General features: G+C 34.3%; 1 protein-coding gene and 1 non-coding gene across 14 annotated transcripts in view; both read right to left on the minus strand.

Annotated features, from left to right (window-relative positions):
* Window positions 1-20,031, minus strand: part of Cadps (calcium-dependent secretion activator 1) — a 942,652-nt gene that overhangs the window by 236,525 nt on the left and 686,096 nt on the right. For all 13 annotated transcript variants that reach the window (XM_069837911.1, XM_069837913.1, XM_069837916.1 and 10 more), the window contains exons 8-9: window positions 10,919-10,999; window positions 9,963-10,132 (exon numbers count right to left, since the gene is read on the minus strand). In XM_069837911.1, coding sequence (XP_069694012.1) covers window positions 9,963-10,132; window positions 10,919-10,999 — 251 coding nt within the window. The remainder of the gene's footprint in view (window positions 1-9,962; window positions 10,133-10,918; window positions 11,000-20,031) is intronic.
* On the minus strand, window positions 19,916-19,991 carry TRNAC-GCA (transfer RNA cysteine (anticodon GCA)). The gene has a single exon. It is a non-coding gene; the product is annotated as a tRNA-Cys (tRNA).

Raw genomic sequence — 20,031 nt, forward strand, 5'->3', positions numbered from 1 at the left:
ATATAGAGTGTTAGTTGGGAGGCCAGAGGGAAAAAGACCTTTAGGGAGGCCGAGACGTAGATGAGAAGATATTAAAATGGATTTGAGGGAGGTGGGAGAGAATGGATTAATATTGCTCAGGATAGGGACCAATGGCGGGCTTATGTGAGGGCGGCAATGAACCTCCGGGTTCCTTAAAAGCCAGTAAGTAAATAAGTAAGTAAGATAGACGACTCCACCGATATTTGAGGTCACGCACAACTTCTTTCCTATATTCGGTATATTGATGGGGATGTAATTGCAAGTAATTTCTTTTTTTTTTTTTTTTTTTTTTTTTTTTGCGAAGGACTGCCCAATTAAGCAACTGGTGAAGAAATATTTTGTATAATTAATGAATATGTGGTCCATAATGAATTAACATGGAAGTATTGCATTAGTGTTTGTACAGATGGAGCCGCTTTTATGGCAGGCTGAGTAAAAGAATTCGTAGTTAAAGTATGTGAAGTAAATCGTAACATATGGAGCGACCACTGTCTCATTCACTGCGGAGCCATTGTTGCTAAGTCTTTGCCATATCCTCTGAAAATTGTGATGGACGAAGTAGTAAAAGTCGTGAACTTCATCAAATTGTGGCCCCTAAATACACGGCTTTTTCCCAATTTGTACTGGGAAATGGAATCAGAGGACACTACACTCCTGCTACATACAGAAGTGCAATGGTTATAAGAGGTAAAGTGTTAGCGCGAATGTTTGAACTTGAGGAGGTACTTGCATTTTTTACTGTTGAGTGGCATGAGTACGCGGACTTATTTGTAGATGATGAATGGGTATCTAAGTTGGCATACCTTTCCGGTATTTTCGTACATTTGAATTAGCTTAACAGAAAAATGCAAGGCAGGAACGAAAATATTCTGACTAGTATGGATAAGATTCAAGGATTTGTGAATAAGTTGAATTTGTGGATACAGATTATTGAAAATTGGTCGTTTGAGATGTTTCCAACTGTATGGCCCCTTGACGATGGTAATAAAGTGTTGATGGAAAGAACATTTAGTAATCTTGCAGCAGAAGTTCAAGAATTATTTTGGAGTGTTTTCAAGATTTTGACTGGGTTCGTGATCCATTTATTGTGGATTCAAAATGTCTTCCGAATAATATACTCATACAAGAGGAACTGGCAGATTTAAAAGCAGACAGAACATTGAAATTAAAACTTCTCGAAGTACCTTTGGAAATATTTTGGTTGTCACTAAGGAGTGAATATCTAGCTATCTCCAAGATGGCAGTTAATATGTTATTGTCATTTTAAACTACATATATGTGTGAAATAGGTTTCTCGGCGTTAACTGAAATTATAACATCAATGAGGGAGAGACTCAAATCCAATGATGAAGAGATGTGGCTTGAACTGTTAATGATTCCGCCATGGATCAGCCATCTGTGTGCAACTAAGCAGGCCCACGTATCACATTGAAAGTATGATTAGAGTTATTTACTTTAATATTAGTAATGAAAAATGTGTATTTTCTACAGTAAATTAAAGCTCATAAATTGTTAATAAATGCAAGAGTCGATTTCTGTTTTATAATAATGATGAAATAATAATAATAATAATAATAATAATAATAATAATAATAATAATAATAATAATAATAATAATAATAATAATAATAATACGGTAATAAATTTGATTACATTACGTAATTATATTAAGAGAGTCGCATCATATATTTCTAACGGGATTAATATTTTGGTGTGCCGTGTTGAGTCTAGGCCCATCTAGGGTGTGCCATGAGTAGAAAAAGGTTGTGGAACACTGAACTATAAAATGTTACTACTGCTTTCTAACAAAGTTCAACAATAACTTAAATTATGTGATGTTTCTAAGATTTTCAAGCAAATTCGGACATTTTAAGTTTTCCAGTACATAAGGGAACCCTAAGTTTCTCAGAAGACTAGTTTTTTCCTTCCTACATTTCAGTTAGATGTGTTCAAAATGCAGAAAGAATTAAATATCAAAAGAAGAAAGAGATCCTTCAGTTAGATAAAGTTGTAAGCAAAAGAATGTTATCATCACATAATTTAATACTGCAAAGTCTACTGCAGGGAGCAGAGAAGACAAAGTGAAATCTTGACAAACAGTAATAAAAGAAAGATGATGCTCTATAAAATAGATAATGAAAATGTAAATAATTTATGGTGTAACTTCTTCCTTGAATGCCATGCTATGCACGTTTCAGTAAGCAGACATATATCATTTGAAGGAAATTTTCCAGCCAAGACATAACAAGCTTTCAATTCCTCAGTGCTAATCAGTAGTCCCTATAGACTAAAAGGCTGTGACAGGTATAATAAGGGATACTGCAATACAGAATGCTAATGAAACGAGTTGGGATTGTATTAGACAGATGATTCATGAGAGCTTAATAAAAAAATGCGAGAAATGTAAAGGGGTAAAATTTGCTAAAGACAGAGTGTGCTTGTTTGCTGCAGTGCTACAGGTAAAAAGTTGAAGTTTCGGGTTAGCAGCAGAGAATGTTGCATAATGTAGTGTTTTAAAATCATTGAAACTAATCATTTGCCTGTACAGCTCGATTCAACGTTATTGGCCCTTGTCCTTGATTGTTTGGCTAGTGGGCGAGCTGTGTGTTGCGTCATAAGAAAGAAATTTAATCACAAATGTGCATAGGAGGAGAAGAGGAGAAAGGAAGAATGAAAATAATATCTACGCTCATAGCTGAGGGACACTCATGTCAAGGAAATATAAGTCATCATGACATTGTTTAGTCAACAGATGTAATGGTTAGTAAAGGGACATGTGGAAAAATATTGTGTTCTTAAGGCAGAGTGTACCGTGACATGATAAAAAGGAAGTGTTTGGTGTTATGAGTGCGCAGCCTGATCTGTGTGAACCAGCTCGCCAGTAGTGATGAGTAACTCGTTCTTAGTCTATCTACTTACATTTTGCAGAGGCCAAAATCCCTGAATCAAACTGTACAATTGAAGTCAGACAAAAAGGCATGGATGATAGCAAATGTTTTTGAGGAATGACCTGCAGGAATTAATTTTTCGATGAAGAAAAAATACCTAAGAATATCAGAGGTAGTAGATGAAATAACTAGCCATCAAATTACCATCAAGCAACTCAAAAATGTAGAATTACTTCTACATTACAATTTATAATTTCTCCTCCCAAATTGTATATCTGAATTACAGTCATTAGACGAAGAGAAAATTCGTGTCTTGAAATCTCAGGACCACCAACAGGTGTTGCAATTCATTGTATCGGTTACAGAAGGAAGCAGCACCATGACCGACTTCTTAAAGTTGGTGACCATTCTGCACATTGTTCTTCAGCATAGATGTGTCCGGGAACATCTCTCTACAGAAAAAATGGTAAAATGTTTCCATCATACAGGACTTTATTTAGGGGCTAATAACAATGGAACTTACAAAGTTAATGTCTGTTCTCCTTACCTATATAAGAGATAGCTTGATTTCTCCCAGTGACCTTATGGCGTAATGATTATCGTTCATAAAGATGTGGCCTCAACTCAGAAGAAACACTACAACTGATCTTCAAAGACAATTAAGAACAGTGCAGTGTGGTGTGGTGTTAATGACGAAAAAATCGATAGTGATTTTGAAGATCCGAGAATGGAATATGAATGCATAACAAATTCCTCAATATACGGTCACTGTGTTGGTAAAATGATAGCTTATTCTTCTGTACTTTAACAAATTTTTTTAATTAATGGACATTCTCTTATGTAAACTAGTATAGAAATGAATGTACAAAATAAGAAAATTATCATCATACACATATCAAGGACTTTTTCTTCAGAAAAATGACGTATGTTAAAATGTGAATAAAACATTACTTTATGTAATATACAGGGTGATTCAGGACCTCTGCAACAAACTCTGGGGATCGATAGATCTCGAAATGAGGATCATTTTTCGTAAAACAACCCATGTTCTCCGATGCATTGTGTAGGACCTACATGACATCGAAAAAAAAAACAGATTTTAGTGACATTTACAGTTAATTATGAAATTAATTATTCATATATTTCTTCAAGTACCCTTGCAGACAAGTTACAAGTGTTCTGTCATTTTGCTGCCCCGTTTGAATGGAGCACTCTTCAGAACACACTTCCACTGCTCACGGAGGATGTACCCTTCACAATGTGAGGGAACATGTGATTCAACATAACATCCCAACGCACTTCAACCTGGTTGGTACGAGCACATGTGAACAACATCTATGGGGAGCAATGGATAGGGAGAGCTGGATCTACTGCGTGGCCAGTGTGGTCATCTACTTCACGCCCTTAATCTTTTTTCCTTTGGGACATGTGAAGTAATACACAACTCGAATTGACACCAGAGAGGAACCGACTATGCGAATATTAGCTGCTTTTGATCAAATTCGACACAGGCTGATAACTACTGCTACGACGGTGTAATGAATGTAATCAGTTTCAGGGTAGACACTTTGAACACCTGTAACTTGTCAGCAAACATACTTGAAAAATAATTAATTTCATAATTGTTAATGTCACTAAAACCTGTCTTGTTTCAATGTCGCTTAGCTTCTAAACGAGGCATCAGAGAACATGGGTTGTTTTACGAAAAATTATTACGAGATCTATCGATCTCCAGAGTTTGTTGCAGAGGTCCTGAATCACCCTATAGACATTAGAATTGTTTTTTTTTATAATCTTAAATTTTAAAATGCATGTAAATAAAAATTGAGTTAATACTTGAAGAGAATCCGGAAAAAAATTAATGTCACAATACTGTTAAGTGTGAAGTCAGTAGGTTACTACAAATTTTAGTGTTGTTCTTATCAAAACTGGTAAAAAGGACAATTATCACCATGGGCACAATCATCCTTTCCTTAATGTTTAGTAGGAACAGGAATAATTTTTCCATTAATACATTGAATTAGATCATTATCTCACCCTAAACAGCAATGTGACATTCATCTTCCTTCCCCAGTACTCTTCATTTTAAAATCCATAATGAATTTAATTAATTTCAGCTAAGCAAATGTGATAATTATTACAAGTGCACCATAGCCAGATTTTGCTGAAACTAATAATGACCAACAGATGGGTTTTACTGTACTTAATTAATATACAAACCAAAGAATATCCACCAAAATGTCACACTTCCATATTAGTACCGGTATGTATCATTAGATAGTCTTTCCAATACAACACTAAAAACTGTCATCCTTGGTTTTATATTTTCGGAAATTTTGTTAAAAATTGTTTTGTTTAAGTCATGTAATGACAGAAGTTTAAAAATATGTGAAGATTAATAATTTACTTGTTCAAATGTTCAAAATAACACTCTTGCTTACAAATAAATTTTATGCATTTTTTTATCATGGAAGTTTAATGAAATGAAGTTTAACTTCTTTAGGAAGTATTTATTTATTCATATTTTATGTATCTATTTGTTCTTATTTTTGTGAAATCGATGTATGGATAGTAGTTCCCATCTTTGTTTACAAATAAAGTTAGGAAAACGAATCCTATCTTTAATTAAGAATTTTCCAATTGTTTCACTTCAAATGCTAAGCATTATTTTCATTTATGTACAATGTTCAATAAAATTCGTAATATACACTCCTAACTTTTGTATTACAAAGACAAATAAAATGTATCATTCCATAAGGAAGCAAATATAAAAAAAAATTACTTAAGAAAGACTTCGATATTTACCATGTTCCAAGACCAAATATTACTTTGCTTTTCCCAACAAAAAATTCAAGCACTCTTAGTATTATCGCATGTAACTTCTTAATACCATATTCCTATGAAATGTAACAAGACTCAATGCAATAGCTACAATAGGCCGATAGAGAAAAGGTGACAAATACCTTGAGAATTTACAGATATAAAAATGATTCCATAGAGGCAAGGAGGCCACACACATTTATATGACAAAAATATTTACCAAACACTGACATTCATCGGCAAAATAAAGTGACAACTTGCAAAAACTTACATATTAAATGATCTCTTCTTTCTCTGTATGATTTCAAAACTGCACAAATTCTATGCAAACAATTCTCATTGCCAGTTTACAGTGACCAGACGAAAAAAAAAAAAAGCAACACTCACATATAAACCCCAATTACAGAAACATTCAATTAAGCTCATGTTTATTTCATTCATATTTTTTATTCGAACTAATTCATAATAACACTGACAAACACACAGACACAGCCACACAAAATCCTATAACACAACAATAAACTGGCAGGAGCACATGTAGACACCATGTAAAAAATTAATTAACCTCAGAAGCTAAGATGATCTGCGCTTTAGCAGAAATAACATTCCTGGGCTGAATTTTTGGAGCTGGCAGTTATGTCCTGCCTTGTAGCACTTCCACTGATGATTTTTATATAAGTCACAACTGTGCAGTTGGCACTGCATTCCAATATCACATATGAACAGTACATTAATGCCAACGGATTAGTTTGATTTAATAATTCGCAAATGGACATTCACTACATTTGCAGATACCCATTTAATGCAAATGCACTTTTGACTCATAAAAACACCAGGTGGAAGTGAGTGTGATAAACACTTTATCACATATAAAGTAATTACTCGTTAGAGTAGGTTGTGCATCATTTTTTTGGCAATTGGACAGTGTTGAAATATAGATATCTGGCCAAAATACTTTCATTACACACAGTAAGCCAAAATTATGTTCTCGATTTCAATAATTTATTACTCAAGCTTAATATAATGCAGGTAAACACAATTAGTATTAATGGAGAGGAAAACTCACCATTTTTTTGAGACAGTACAACTGCTCAATGTGCACATGTAACATGGCAAACATCAAGCTTGTAATCAAGTTCCTCTGAAGTCTCTGTATCATGTCCATGTCAATCTCTGTGATGGCTGCTATGATGTGTGTGCACAGGTCAACCAGGATCATTGCAAACACGATCCTTGACAAAGCCTTACAAGGAGAAATTACACAGTGTGAGATCTGGTGAACATGGTGGACAATGCATCAGTTCTTGATCACCTGCAGCTCCAAGGCCGATCCAGCCTTGTAGCAATTGATCATTGAGCTGGCCTTGAACATTATGGTATTGCAGGGAGATGTCATACTGTTAAAAGAATAAGTCAGTACTGTCTTCTTCCAGCGAGATAGGAACCATTATTGCAGCATATCAAGATATGTAGCTTCTGTCACAGTGGTTTCATTAAAGGAGAAGGGCCCATGAATCTTTTAATGAGAAATGGCATAGAAGACATTGAGTTTGGGAGAATCACATTCATGTTCCAAGAATTCATGGGGATTATTAGTGCCATGAATTCTCACATTATAATGCATGTTCACTTTCCTTAATTGTGCTGTCACTAAAAACAAACTTTTCAGGGAGACTGTTCTCTTCTGTTAGCCCATGAAGTTCAGCACAGAAAGAAACTCGCAGGCATCAGTCAGTGTTCTTGAGCCTGAAATAACTGCAAATGGCAGGGTATCATTTGCAAATGTTTCCACAGAACCAGCCATACAGTTTTCTGTGGGTTACCAAGTTCTCGGCCTGCCCAGTAGGTAAATTTCTGAAGGCTCTTTACAAACTTTGCAAGGACACTCTCCACTGTTTCTTCCTCTTTCCTTGCTCATCCAGTCGATTTTCGCTTGCAAATGTAGCCTCTGTCTTGAAATCGTGCTTACCACTTCCGAATTTACTTACCACTGGTTAGGTCTGTCCCAAATTTTATCCAACAACGCTGTTGAATAATCATGGCAGACTTGTTTACATGAAAATCAAGAACGCAAAATGCTTTATTTCTCCACTCATCATCATTTATTTCAGCTACTTTCTGATGGAAAACAATGGAACCAATGTGGGGAACCAAAATAGGGGAAATAAATTCTTGAGAATTTAGGTTCCAAAGCACATGTATCACAACAAGATACACTTAACAGATTTCGCATAATGAATTATTGAAATCGAGAACATCATTTTGATTTAACATTGTATAAATACAAAATTTAGCAGGGTATTATGGCTGTTTTATTTGTAATGTGTTACACTGAACTGAAAAGAACTGCTGTAGAGATGGCAGAGTGTACAGATATAGTTCCTACATAGTTCTGTACATCATAAAGAAAGTGAAAAAGAGATGAAAGTGCAAATTGAATTTGGTAACCAGACATTCTGGAAATGTAGCACATTGCGTCTTGCATATCACACTTAGGTAAATGGTTGTAGTGTCAGCATTCACCATCAAAGAACAGGGTTTGTACAGTGAAGTAGAATTTGTGATGGAGAAGAAAGGTGTTAAAGCAAGTTTTCTTGGGAAAATCCCCTTTCTTTTGCCATACTGAACTATTTCTCCGTAACTCATCCACCATCAATTTAACTGGTGCAAAAAACAATGTAGAAAATATTACATTGTATAATTTCATAATGATAAAATTTTCGAAGGTAACTTGAAAATATGAATCCTAGATTTTGCTCCAGAGTCTAAATCATGTATGGTGCTTGATTGAGCAGAAATAATTGGGAAAACTGAATGTAATTTTATTACAAGATACAATACAGTAATATAATATTTTATTCAGAATATGATTTGGAATATAGTCAACTTGTGCAAATAAAGCTATGTGAAATTAACATGGGATAATATGATTAAATATTGTATGAAAAAATACAGCAGTTCAGATGTGATAACAAGAATATGAAAATGGAATCCTACAAACGGTTTTTTAAATACTATTAGATCTGAGTTTGAAAAGTCTGCATTATTGAGTAGGTGTCGCTTTTATCCAGATGGTGTTATCAGTGGTTGTGTAACATGGTAAAATGGCAAATAATTTATTATTGTATGAAGTATTTACTGAATAATAAGGAAAATGGAAAATAGAAGAGAGTGCAAGCCTTTCAGAGGATTGAAAGAAACTTATCACAAGAGACATACACGAATGTTGAAATCGAGTTGAAAAATGAAATAAGGTGTAGGCCTACTTGTTGAGAACAAAATATGTCATTGAAGATACATTTTGAGAAGTGTAACACCAGGGAGACTGATTTACGGTAGTTAAAAAATAATATACAGTTAACAAAAAACACAAGAAAAACGAGCAATTTTAGATTAAATGACGTCAGATTTGATTTTAGTATCAATAGAGAAGGTGATATACTAGTTTTGGGTCACTTTTAGAATTAGTATTAAGTGTATCAATTGAAGAGCAATTTAAGTACCGGTAAAAAATATATTTTTCTAAATTTGCACATAATAAGTTGGGATAGAAGCTGCAGAATCAAAGAAATATTAAATAGGCTTTGTTTTGAATGCATTTCAGCATACATAGGCTTAAAGAAGGCATGGTTAATGATGTTCATGAAGCAAGGGGCAGTGAACTGAAAATGAGTGAAAGAAAAATTATGAATATTTTATGGTGTTGGAAGATGTCAACAATAGAATTCGTCTGTATACTTCGTGAGCAATTTCATGAAATTCTGGCACACTTAAAGGAAACATTTCTGATCATACAAACTCCTCATAACACTTACTGATATTATTGCTTTTTGTATAATCCTGTGCACTTAAAAAGACACACAAAATATTTGTTTACATAATCTGTCAAGCCTACTATGTTTCATCCTGCAAATCTATAGCTATGTTTGCACATGTCCTTTGTCAGTTATAGGAAACAGCTTTATAAATTCATTGCCATCTCCACGAACAATTCCCATATCCATATTTAATTTATATAAATACCAGACTAGTGTTAATACCTAAGTACCAATAATGCTGTCTAATGATTTCAGCTCACTGTATGTGTGCAACTGGAAGTGCTGAAAACAGCCATATGTAGTTTATATTCAGAGCTATATTTGCAAGTTGTCATGTAGCTTTTTGAAAGAGACACGTACGAATAGACAACAAATCTATCACACTAGACATAATAATTTAAGAAAAAGAACATACCTGTGATTATATCTTTTCAACTTCTGTAAGCCGTATTTGGAATCCATTGATCCTTTTGATACAGGTAGAGATTCCAAATTTGCCATTAGAAGGTTGATAGATGACTTCAGCTCTTCAATGTAGAGAGACTCCATTTCTTTTAGAACAAATTTTGGCATCAATTTACGGTTCTATAAGGAAAATAAATGCATATATTACTAATGTGAACAAAAATATTACAGAATATGACAAGTGAAATGAACTTCTGTGAAAACATATTTTAATTTAGAATAAAATTAATAATAATTAACCCTTAGGAGTCGTGCGTCCATTATAGTGGCCAGCAAGTATTATTATGGTCATGACGTGATATAATACATTATAAATTGTATGTTATATATAAAATACGTTGATATTATTTAATTTTATATAACATTAAGGAAATTGCACTTGAATAAAACAATAAAAAAAATTGTTTTATCTTGTGCGCCTTAAATCGCTTGGCTAACGAACCCAACACGAATTTATCCAATTATGCAGATATACGAACCCTTGGTTAAGAGTTAGACATTTGCGCGCAATAGTGGCATAATTCTTCCGGCTTCTAAGGGTTAAAATAAGTCAAATTCAACCTTGTAGTAGAAAACAAACTGGTTTTCATTTTACGTATATATCTTAGTCAGCAGCCAACAAAATTAAATGCATTGCTTTTACTAGAACTGATCATATTTATTAATGAACTCACATAAATAGTCTTATATTTTAACAAACAAAAAATGCATTGCATGACAGTTCGTGATGTGTCAAGACCTACGAGCCACTTACTGATATTTCACAGAAAAATATTACAATTTCCTGCTTATAATTTATTATCACCTGCAAGATGCTTTACAAAGTTTAAATAAATTCTCATTAATAACTGGATTCTGGTAAAGGTATATGATATTTCATATCCATCCTTTCTTATGACGACTTACTTTTTCCATTTCTGAAACCTTTTGCATTCTACCATCTAACTCTCTTCTTATTGCGGCTGCTTGCTCATCTGCGGAATCCAACTGGAACATATAAACCATGTCAATTAAGAGAACAGAAATGTTAAAATGTTATGTTTTACTTAACGACGCTCGCAACCACAGAGGTTATATCAGCGTCGCCGGATGTGCCGGAATTTTGTCCCGCAGGAGTTCTTTTACATGCCAGTAAATCTACTGACATGAGCCTGTCGCATTTAAGCACACTTAAATGCCATCGACCTGGCCCGGGATCGAACCCGCAACCTTGGGCATAGAAGGCCAGCGCTATACCAACTCGCCAACCAGGTCGACAAGAGAACAGAAATAGGTACCATACCAAGAATTAAGTAAAAAGAATACAATTATACATGTAACAATGCAAGTTCATACAGGAAGAGTCTTAATGATTTAAAAAGACATGAATATTGAACTTTCAATTATAATGATGTGACAAACAGATTTCATATCCTCAAATCTACTAATATTTGTGAGCATTATCTCTTACAGTTACCTTAAAATTGGAACTTTCAAATGTAGGGCACTTGTTAAAATTCTTATTTGAAGAAATTTGAAATTGCCAAAGTTTGTTTCAACATTACCTCTATTTTTTATTGTTTACTTCAAATGTTGCTACATAAAAACATGGTCTTCTCTGTATGTCCATTTAAGGTAGAACTACTACTAGATTCAATCAATTTTGTACAATGAAAATATCAAAGAAGTTAAGAAAATTGAATGTAACTATAAATATAACTGAAGGAAGCACATATGAAACTGAGCAATGGTAGCATACTCCAGAAAATGTGGAAGAGCACAAGAAGAGCAAGAAAATATATTATAAATATATGGAACTGTTGACGGCATGAACTTCAGAGGAATGGGCTTGCTTGGAGAAAAACTATAGACTTCAGTTTTTACCTCGACAATTCCATTTTGAAATCTAAAGATTTCGTACATTTTAGATGAAGACAGTTCTTAAAAATTAAATAATGGTATTACGAGTTTTACTTAAAATCAGAGTGACCAGATTCTAATGAAGAAAAAAAAAAAAGAACAGCTTTTTGTACATGATAGTATTCCAATTTTTTCAGCTTGTCTTTCATTTCAGCATAATTTTCTTTACAAAAAAGTGTTATACACTTATTAGGCTAATAATAAATACAGGCATTCTGAGGTGAAATGGGACAATTAATTATTCAAGGTAAGTTCAGTATTCTTATCTGTACTCTTCAGAAGTATGGGTTTGCTACAGAAGCTCCTGAATTTTTATGAGAGAGTAATACAATTCTGAACATGACAGATTGATGTTTTTTAACTATTTGGATAGCTTTCATTGTTTCTACATTAAGAAGACTCTTTTCCTCAATCCAGAACATGTTAATAAGACTGAAGATGCACTCGACAGATGCAGTTGTTTCAGGAACACACAACAAACTCTAGCATTTTGGAGATATTGTCAACATTGCTGGAATATTGCTATCCAGCACTGACAAACACAAAGTTTTCTTTGTTCCAGTTCTAAGCAAAAAATGCCATATAAACATTTGTCCTATTCTCAAAATTTTCAAAGTTACACTAATTTGAAGTTGTTTGTAAAGTACTTTTTTATTTATGTATGACTTGAGGCTTTCCCGGCGTTTGATGTAGAATAACTCTTCTCGGGTTCTCAGCCAGGTGAGTTGGAGATTTGCTTCCAAGCTTTCGATGGCTAGCTCTGCCATCTTCATTCAAGAGTTATTCTACTTTTTTTATTTAGTTTTAAGGGTAAAAGAATATTACAAATAGAGAATGAACTATTCAGGAATATCACTTCTTTAATTGGCTAGTGTTCTGAAGCTAAAAATGTGTTGTCAGTTGCTTTGTACAGATTTTGTTTTTCAATTTTTAACTAAAAATGACATCATTCTTACGCACTTATCACAAAAATTGTTACAAATCATACGACTTTAGGAACTAGATTCTTCACAGTTTAATTATGCATCCGAATGTACAGTCTTGAAGAATATACAAGAGTGGCGTGATTTGTAACAATTGTTGTGATAAATACGTAAGAAAATATAATTTTGAAGTTAAAAATCGAAGAAAAAAATCTGTACGAAACAACTATGGAATTCACAACACACTTTTAGCTTCAGAATATTAGCTAATTAAAGAAATGATACTCCTGAATAGTTCATTCTTTATCTGTAATATTCTTTTATCTTTATAACTCAAGAATAATGGTATGTTACAAACAATTTCAAATTAGTGTAATTCTGAAAATATTGAGATTACGACAAATGTTTATATGACATTTTTTGCTCAGAATGACTTCGGAAATAAGCTTCATAAGGGACGGTAAATCCTCGTGAATCACTCTGTATACATACTAGAATCCCTTACAGAATCCACAATCCCTTACATCACACTTTCTTTATTTTTTTTTTATTTATTTTTTTTTTTTACAAGAGATCCACGATACTTTATTGATGACATCTTTATGGCGACACCAGTTGTTTTATATATTCAACACAGATATCGAAGAAAAACTCAGCAGTGCCGAAGAACTTTTACTTGGAGTTCAGATCTTCGTCCAAGATGATAGAAGAGATAAATATATTTGTCTTTCTGCTGATAAGGGTACCACAAAGGCTCTCAATCAAATTGGAAACTTCAACCAATGAAAGTTCTTCTCATTGCATTGGCCTTATGATATGTATATACAGTAAAACTTCATTTATACGTTTTTATGTGGGTCTGAAGAAAAAAAAAGTGTAAATGAGAAAAACGTATAACTGAATGGTATTTTATTATATCTGAAACAGCATTAATCACCGTTCTGCATTTCAGAACTTATTTTCTGTTGTTTTCAATCTGATAGGCGATTCTAAACGGATTTTTTGTGCTGAATTAAAAAATAATCTCCATTTTTCTCCATCACATCAGGTTTTCAGACAATTCATGAATAACTAGAAATGAAATTATAGCTTTGTGAAACGTCATAACAATTATTTTCAACAAGAATTTTGTGAGAAAAACTAGGCCACAATTTGCTATTTGTCACTAATTAATCATTAATTAATATTAATTAATAATTATAAGCACTTTCATAACCTTACCTCAATATTGCACTTCAAATTTTGTCCTCCTGGACCTCCTTGCATGTTGTGCAGAGGAGTCCCTTTTTAACATCCAGCAATAGCCCGCAATGTTTCCATTATGAAGCAAAACACGTTTAAGACTTTTCTGAGAAGAATCTATGAAGAACCTCCACTCTTTGGAATTATAGTTTATGTTATACAATTTTAAGACGTCAAGGATGTCTTGGAAATACACTAAATCTTCTTCTTCAGCACAAAAAAAAAAAAATAAATAAATAAAAAAAAATAAAAATAAAAAAAAATAATAAAAAAAGGGACAAGTTCCTTCTGACGATGGCAGTATGATGAAAAATATGTACAGTTACCCTGAAAAAGAATGAGACGATTCTTGGTCGCCGGAAGTTAAAGTTCTACAGCGCGGTTCACTCGATATCGACGTCACGATATATAACATGACAAATAGTACAAGAATTGTTACAAGGACCACAACAAGGACAAGGACCAGAATAAGGATCACGAATAGACAGCCATTTAAGGCCAGGATTTTACAACATAGCTCGAGTCACAAAATATCATTGCTTCACTGTACCGAATGGCAAATGCCTGCTAAGGGATTACATTCTGGACTGCTGCTGTCACTGTCTTGTCTCGTTAGCTCATATAGTAGCGTGTCGGTTCTACTGTATGACCGAAACAGCTCGTGTTCGATCCCGGGTAAAACTTTTTTTTTATTGAGGTGTAATTAATTTGTTCAGAGTTCCTCGACTGTCTAATTTGTCGAAAAAAATATGGAATAATTTATGCCCAATTTCTGGGTCTTACAAGTGAGCTGAACCTCATCAAAAAATAAATAAATCTTACTTGGAAGTTAAAAGTATTCTTCCTCAAACAAAAATCATAAGAAACAAAAAGAGACATGTTAACTTAAAATCTTTTCCACATGCCATCAGCTTCTATTACAGCTCTAAGTCGATCCGGCATGGATGTCACGAGATTGTGGAATAAGTTCTGATCCCCGGCGAGATCTTCCCAGGTGTCAACAACTTGATCCCACAATTCGTCTCGATTTCGAGGGCGTCGGTGGGCATAGGTGGCTATCCCTCTCTTTTTCAATTCCGCCCATAAATTTTCGATGACATTCAAATCAGGTGACTTCGGAGGCCAATTAATGATTTCGATCTCGGGTCTCCTTTGAAACCATCTTTGAATGCTTGCAGCATAGTGCACGGGATGGTTATCTTGCTGGAACAGCAATGTTCCTTCGGGAAAACGTTCTCGAGCGGAGGGAAGGAATATATTTTCCAGAATGTGCTCGTAATTTCCCACATTAAACCGGCCATCGATGCGTTCTATAACGCCAGGTCCATCGTAAGACATCCACCCCTAATACGATATGCTAAAGCGCCCCGATCTTTCACGTCGGTGCACATAGCGCTGATCATGTCGAAGACCATCCTCAAGATAGACACGGACAGGACCTTCGTAATCACTCGAGATGGTTGTTTCGTCGGAGAAAATTACATTTCTCCAATCGAAATCCACTCCATTGGTAGCGAAGGCAAGATGGTCGACAGCTTGTTCTTCCCCCAATATTTCCATTTGCGCAGCCCTCCGGCTCCTAATACCGCGGTTCCTCAACCTGCTGATCACAGTCTGTGAAGAGCCGGGAAAGTTAGATGCTGCTCTTATTTCGTTAGCAGTCAGAAAGGGGTCCTGTCGAACTGTCTCGAATAAGAGAGCATCCTCTTCCAATGAAGATATCCGCGAACGCCCAGGAATAGGGCGATTTTCGACCTCCCCTAAATTTTGGTAACGATGAACCCACCTCGCGGCTGTACTTCCAGGAACACCGACCAGACGGCCAGCATATCTAGCCCCATATCCAGCCTCAACTAGAGCTATAACTCGCTGTCTCATGTCACGTCGGTTCGCCATTACGATGAGAAATGAGGGATGATGATAATACTTTAGTGTAGACAATGACTATTTAACGTGATATAGAATTATTGAAATAACAGGCATCTTGCATAGTAAGAGTTAATAAATCAACCCTAAATTAAATATCTAAATAACAGGATATAACAGGAAGTCCAATTGTTGCGAAACTAATCAAATTAAATCTAATTACATTAAGTAAACAAACCCCAAGTTATGACACCACATTGCTACAGCTGTTAATAAAATATTGTAATAATTACTTAACAAATGACTTAACCTAAGGACTCTAAACCTTTGTAAAAGTTTGTCCATTATTACATATATTTTTTAATTTCATTTTAATTGTTAGTTTTTAATATATATGCATTTACATTGTATATGTGTATATAAATGCATTCATTAGATTAACGTTTATAATATTATAACTTGTAATTTTGTATTGTTTGCGATCATTAACACTTAATCTCAGGACTTTGTAAAACTTTATTTCAACGTTACTTAGCTATTTCAACGTTATTTAGACCAAAAAAAATCGTTGTGTAGACTAAGGATCGAACTCGCACTCTTCTACACAACACGCAGAAGTCTTACCGTCTGAGCTATTGAAACGACATGAAAGCGTTCCTTTCTGTGCAGAGTGTCGATCTAGTCATGAAGGTCCATTGTCGATTTAACTACACGATTTATGTATATATTTATCTTTTATTTACGTAATATTATCATATTTTTTGCAGTTTTTGAAGTGAATTTCGGAACGATGCTAGTAACAAACCAAATAGCCTGAATTTAAGTAACTCAATATTCGTTATCTTGTGTATCAGTGCTCTGGTCTCCGATCATGCGCAGTGTCTTACATCTGAGACTTAGGAATATTCAATCGTCTCATCCTTTTCCAGGGAAACTGTACCTTCAGCCAATACTTTCTTTTCTGTTAACCTAGAACCTAATAGTTCTTCTGATTCTTTAGGCAAATTTAAATGCCTCACTAAATCATTAAGCTCACTTTGATTAAAACATCTATCATCACCAGTATTGTCTGGTTCATAAATATGATCCACTGGAGATTCAGTTTCAGTGCTTCTGGATCCAGATGGCAATGTATCTGATTCAGGGGGTAGTAGAACGGGAATATCAGGACAATGAGGTATGGGCCAAATGGCAGAGGGAATGTTAGGATATAGAATATCTTTCTTGTTTTTAGCAGTATATTCAGCTACCTTAACTGTACAAAAATAACAATTGTCTCCATGATTTGTAGGTTCCCTCCAAATCATAGGGATACCAAAGGGTAATGACTTCCTTTTGCCATTTTTCCAACTCCTCAACTCTTCAACACAACTACGACATACTTTGTGGGGGCACTAGGATTTGTCCTGGTCTCCTAACTTAATGCCAAAATATTGAAAGTAAATATTCTTTACAAAAGCTGTTATATTCTGTCTCTGTTTTACAAACGTATATGACCCACATATATAGTAAAACAAATTTGGATCATTTACACAACCACGTTTCGACACTTTTATGAAACAACACTCTCGCATAAAAATGAGAACTCACACACTTCACTTTTACACGACAACCAACAACACAAAACTGAACCTCTAATTTTAAAACAACTTTTAAAAGGGGATAGGTTTATTATCTCAGGAAGGAAATCTGTAGCCTCATAAGCTGGATTGCACTTCCATAAATAAATATATATACAGGGACCCTATGTCATTTCTCTAATTCATTGTTAGTTTTAATAGCAATCTCTAAGAGTAAATATTTCCTTCATAATTTTTTATGACCTGAGACACTAAACATTTCAACTTCCTGTTTATAGATAACGTTGGGTGCAGACAGATAAAAATGTCCAAGAATAAACAACGGATGTCTTAACCTCGGTTCATTTTAAGGAGAAGGGTACAATTTTGTACATCCCCTAAGGGCGGATATATATTATGATACATTTTAAGTAATAAAGTTTAAATTATAAGCTGTCGTGCCTTTTTAACAAACAACAAGCACACTGTAATATTACTATATTACGAAAAATATTGAAAACATAAAATTTTGAATTGTAAAAAATTCTGACGTGGTATGCGAAAACGGATTTCATTTTTGCAATCAGTGTGAAATTGTGAATCAGAAACGCTCATTTATTTCAAAACAACAAAGTCCATGCAGAACAGTGGCAATTAATAACATTCGGTTATTTACAAAAAAAAAAAAAAAAAAAAAAAATCTGTTACAAACATATGAGGTGTATAGTTCCAAAAGTCGACATCTGCCATTTTTATGAAAAATGAGTTACGATCATTTCTTATATCTTTGGGTTGAAATACATTGGAAAAACACTATTTCATCCTCAAAAACTCGATATTTCTAACATAAATAAAGCTTTAAAACATGGAGTTTTTTCCAAAACCCGACTTATTTTGTTAAGGTATTGTTCCAAAACTCGACATATGCAGTTTATTCCAAAGTCCGACATTTACACTGCCAATGTGTGAACTATGAAGGCCAGTAACGTTCCAGAAGTCGACATCTTTGCTCAAGATAAAGAAAGTGTGTGATTTCTTTTAGAATATCATAATTCTTCAGTGCACGGAACTTACTGGGAAAATTGACAATGGAACTTTAGCTGAATAAGAATATGCTTCATTATATTGGTACTTCAGAGCTATGCAGATTTTTACAACGTGTTGACGTGTTGTGTGAGCTTCTTATAGAAGTAAAATTTTCATAGAATCTCACATACAGATTTCGCCTTCAGAGCCTGGGTGTGGAAGAAGGAGAGTCGGTGATACAAAGAACTAGACAAAACATAGAAAAGGGATAGGAAGTTAAGTTTTATGCTAACTGTAATGTTTGTCTTTACAGTGATTGTGCGATGCTTGCCTGTATTTGATAATTTTTTGTATTGATTATTGGTCGCTACTCTCTCAGAACTCAAAACTTTTCCCATAAACCAATGAAGTTTCCTAACTCAGCATGATATCAACCACTTTTACAAAGTGTTTTACAGCATCCCCAATAAGTTGGTTCAAGATGAATTCATACTGAATACACAACAGCTGATTATCCTAAAGCATATTTTGTTAACAGAACAGTGAGACATCAGGGGATGGGAGCAGATCGTGTTGTACCAGTTTACAGACAAACTTTCTTAAAAATCTTGCAAGTGTCAAAGAATTGGGTGGGACTTGTATTTAAGTGGCATTTAAAAATTGGACTTCCGCCAGTAAAAAAAGAAGAGAAGAGGGTACATGTAGCAAGAAATGTGAAATAAAGTGATATGCTATGAAAGACTTCATCGAAAAATTAGGTACTATGAGTCACTCCATTTCCTCCATACCAACGGATAGAATTTTTTTATGGAATTGAGAAGGAGGCAAAGAAGATGAACATTATGAAATCCGAAGATTACTGCAATATCTTCAACAATGACACCATAAACAAGTTAAGTATAGACTGTCCAGTTTATGAGTGGAAAACGAATATACAAACTGTTTTGAAGCCACCAAATGGCTAGCATTTCGAACTAAAATTCTGTAAAAGAATTAAGATAAGGGAATAAAAAATTGAGTTGCGATAAGGGGTGAACAAAACTATAGAAGAATTGTAAATTTGTACAAAGGATTTTGAAAAAGGGGAAAAATCATACTTGCACAAAAACATGCATAATCTGTAAGGAAGAACTAAGTAATGTTAACAAATTACTTAACGAAATGTTTAAGATGACTGGAGAGACATGGAAACTTTGGAATATTGCAAGAATATTACAGACCGTATTTATAACGAGGATGAGGATGAAGAAGATTGACTATCTGTGAACCACAGGGAGAAGAGAATTTCAGGATTTAAAATGTACACTTAAATATAATATTCTGATGATATATATAAATGAATGACAATTGTTTATTACATTCTTACCATTTAATACGAGAAAAATTCGTACCGGCACCGGGAATCGAACCCAGGACCTCTCAGCTCTGCACGCTGAGCGCTCTTTCCAACTGAGCTATGCCGGGACACGATCCACGGCGCCGGCCGAACCTCTCTCTTTCGATT

The sequence above is a fragment of the Periplaneta americana genome, chromosome 10, assembly GCF_040183065.1.
Source record: "Periplaneta americana isolate PAMFEO1 chromosome 10, P.americana_PAMFEO1_priV1, whole genome shotgun sequence".
NCBI classification, from domain to species: Eukaryota; Metazoa; Arthropoda; class Insecta; order Blattodea; family Blattidae; genus Periplaneta; species Periplaneta americana.